A 3,593-nucleotide genomic window follows, 5' to 3' on the forward strand; every position below is an offset into this window, starting at 1 on the left:
CAGAGAAAAGCATCAGTTAGAGAAAGCAAACTGTATGGATGGGCAAGCCGAGGTGCTTTGCTGCAGTGTGTGTTAGAAGCTGTGTTTTGAACAAGTTTTCCATACATTGGAAAAAACTCAAAATCAACGAGATCCTTATTAACTTTTATAAAATATTTGGTTTGGTAACTCCTTGAATTGCTTCAGCTGTCAATCACTGTAATTAGGAGTTATTTCTCATTCCCACAAATTATGTGAGTCATATTATTCTGTGCAGCTTGCTGTCATATCTCTATTGGCTGCATACATTACTCTGGTATTATATTGATTTCATGGTCATGAAATGGAAATAAAATAATCTGTATTTCTTTTAGCTTTAGTTTTAATAATTTGCCACAAGAACATAGCTAAGAGGTTTTTTTTAAATGTAAATGCGATTATGTGAATCACAGTATTGGCATTTGTCAGGCCTTGTGAATTTATTCTAGCCGAGGTTATGGACCTGTACGTCAGGTAATGTTTCCTCTGGGTCCTCTAGTCCCACAGGTAATCTATATTCTTCCTCTCCTCATATTGGTCTCCAACAAGCATCCTCAGAAAGGAGAATTCAATTTCTTCATAGTTATTAGTATTTTTTGGTGTTTATTCTGAAGGCACCTTGGAAGGGGATGATTCCTTGAGGTGAGGAACTGATGATAAATTGTAAAAGCCTGGACAGGTGCCTCTCCTTAGCGGAATTTCTAGTCGGATTATTGTGCCTGATCCTAGTGCTCGCAGGAGAGTCTGTGAACTGCTTTGGTACCTCTTACTTTCTACTTACTTGGGACATGGCATAGTTGTGTAGGAGAACATCTGTCCAAAGGACAGTCCCAAGCCATAAACTCAAGTTCCAAAGCTCCTCGAGTGAGTACACAATGGCCATGGACACTAAGGGCTATTTAATATAAAAAAAATTCCTCCCTTTAAAGAGGAAAAATCCAGAAGGCCACTGGTTATTATTACGTGAGATGACAAATGATAAACTGGAATCATGTGCTTACTAGCAGCACGTAGTTTACTCATCTCTGAGCTACCTTCACAAGTATTAGCAAGTATTTAAGAGAAAACCAACCTCAATTTATTGTGAGATTTTCAGCGAAAAGGCAAGATGTGTGAAGTGCACGCATCATGCTGTGTGGGATTGGAAATTATCTAATAATCATAAGCTGTTATCAAAACAGTTGCAACAAAGGAAAGCATCACCGGGGGAAAACATTCTGTTTCGCAAGACGTAGAGAATGGTTGCGTAAAGGTATCTCCCAATTTCTGTTCTCTATGACAGCATATAAAAGTGCTCGTAACTCAGGTCTCTGTAGCTGCCTCTGCTGACTTCTTCTTCCTGGTGACTGGGTAAGTCTGATTTAACTGAATCAGGTCATAATTATAGATATGGATTTATAGGTAGTGTTAATGTGAGGTTACATATCCTACCTTCTTTTAGGGTAGGACCTTATTCTCTAAACTGTAAATTTTACTTGGAAACTGTTACTTGCAAATAGGATGAATATAGGCATCGCCATGAATGGAAGAAAAAATGAATGGGAGATTCAAAAATGTGGATGGTAGCAATTCCGAGGAATTGGGCATCTATCTATGGAGACAGGACACTCCAAAAACATTATCAGGGTAGGACTGACTCCCAGACAAAAAGCACAGGAAAGGCAATGATGTGAGAAAAGGACAGAGAGACATTCTTCTCAGAGCTCATTTTGGGAATTGGCTACGGGGCAAGGGAGCCCTAGAGAGGAGTGGGAGCAGACTTAGAAGCCTCTACCCAGCAATTTATCTCACTTGATTGGTGAGATCTGTAATGCACAAGCCTAATTTAGAGTAGAATGGATTGTGCCTTAGAAATGGTGATTATTTTTTATTATTTTTTTTAATCACTAACTCTTAAGTTTAGTGTAGACGACTCGGGCAGATGTATCTGCCTCTGTTCAACTGAACACCATTCAACACATCTACGCAGCCCACGTTACTATAACGCAGTTTGTTCTTTCACTCCTCTGGCTGTAACTTTACCGGGCTAGTGCACTCTCTGCCTTCCAGGTTGACTTGCCTTCTGGAAAGATGTCTTCCTATGGACAGATGCTTAGCTCCCGCTGTGCTCCGCCCTGTGAAGTGACGTGCCAGGAACCGTATGTCAACTGTTGGAACGAACCATGTGTCACCTCATGTGGAGATTCAAGAGCAATTGTGTATGCGCCACCCGTTGTCGTGACTTTCCCGGGACCCATTATCAGCTCGTGCCCTCAGGAAAGTTTTGTGGGAACTGCCATACCTGAAATGGAGGGTCAGATGGGCTCCGGAGGTGGAGGGATGGGCTCCGGAGGTGGAGGAATGGGCTCTGGCGGTTCCTCTGGTGGAGGCAGCTCCTACAGGATGGGCTCCCATGGTTCAGGGGGTTCTTATGGTGGCATGGGAGGGGGCTCGTATGGTGGGGAGGACTCGTGCGGTGGTGGAATCTCCCGTTCAGGAAACTTTTACCGAAACTCATTTTTTTCAGGATTTGGTAGAAATTATTTCCCCTTTTTTTCCAGAGGGTATTATAGGTATCGCTATGGGAACTATGGGCCATTTTAAATCTTTAAGAAAGAGTAATGACTGAAGGAACAATAAGATACAAACTAGTAGTTGACATATAGACCTGGAAATCAGACATGCCAAGCAGCCTCTGCTCCAGCTGATGTCAGCAGGAGCTGGGGTTGCTTGGGATCTCTTTGCGCTTTATCTAAGGCTTACGATCCCAATGTTGCCTCACTTTGTCATTTGCTCATGTTATGTTTTGTTCTTTCTGAACCTGAAGAGAGTAAAGCAAGTAATGGGACTTGGCTGCGAAAGTGTCCAGCTGCAAGAAGAATGTCTTATGAGCCCTGTGCTCCTCGGAACGGCTGATTGATTGTAGTCCTTGTTGAAATGAAATTACATTCTTTGTCTCTTCATTGCCTCATTCTGCAAGAATGTATTCCACCTTTTGTTTGTTATTAAAGCCCTGTTGCATCATAGCACCGTCTTCTGGCTTTCATTTCACTGCAGTTTCATAGTTACAAACCAGTCTGAAAAAAGTTAAGTTTGTGCATCAATTCTTATGCACTAATCGAGGACTATCATCAGAGAAGAATTAATTCCTCTGCATGGCCAGCATAATTTGTCAGAAATTCTTCAATAGAGTATTTTTTCCCCTTTCTGATATATTCCATGGTATGCATACTAATAAATAGAATAGAATCATAGAATAATTTAGTTGGAACGACCTCTGGAGATGGTCTGGTACAGCTCCCACTCAAAACCAAGGTAACTTTGAAGCTAGGTCAGTTACTCGGGGTCATTACCAGTCATTCCTTTAATATCCCTGAGGAAGTTGTTTTAACCCTCAGGAGGGGTCGAAATGACTGCGTGGGTCCTGACTCCATCAGAAGGCAAAGCTGTGCTCTGATTTATCTAGTCTTGATGGTAAAATACTTTGTCTGATTACAAACTGCAAAGGGTTAGCCTAGATCTGGGTATTGTGGGGAGGCAGGGCTAAAAGGAATGGGAAGAAGTTATCTGTATGCAATTGAGAATCAGACTACACA

General features: G+C 41.8%; 1 protein-coding gene across 1 annotated transcript; it reads left to right on the plus strand.

The window, feature by feature from the left end:
- Positions 1-2,088: 2,088 nt before the first annotated feature.
- Positions 2,089-2,601, plus strand: LOC309600464 (uncharacterized protein; the record flags this gene model as incomplete). Its single annotated transcript, XM_082332817.1, has 1 exon — positions 2,089-2,601. One exon carries the CDS (start codon positions 2,089-2,091, stop codon positions 2,599-2,601), a length of 513 nt encoding a protein of 170 aa, XP_082188943.1.
- Between the last annotated feature and the right edge of the window lie 992 nt (positions 2,602-3,593).

The sequence above is a fragment of the Platalea leucorodia genome (genome assembly GCF_965183815.1).
Source record: "Platalea leucorodia genome assembly, chromosome: 24".
Taxonomy (NCBI): Eukaryota; Metazoa; Chordata; class Aves; order Pelecaniformes; family Threskiornithidae; genus Platalea; species Platalea leucorodia.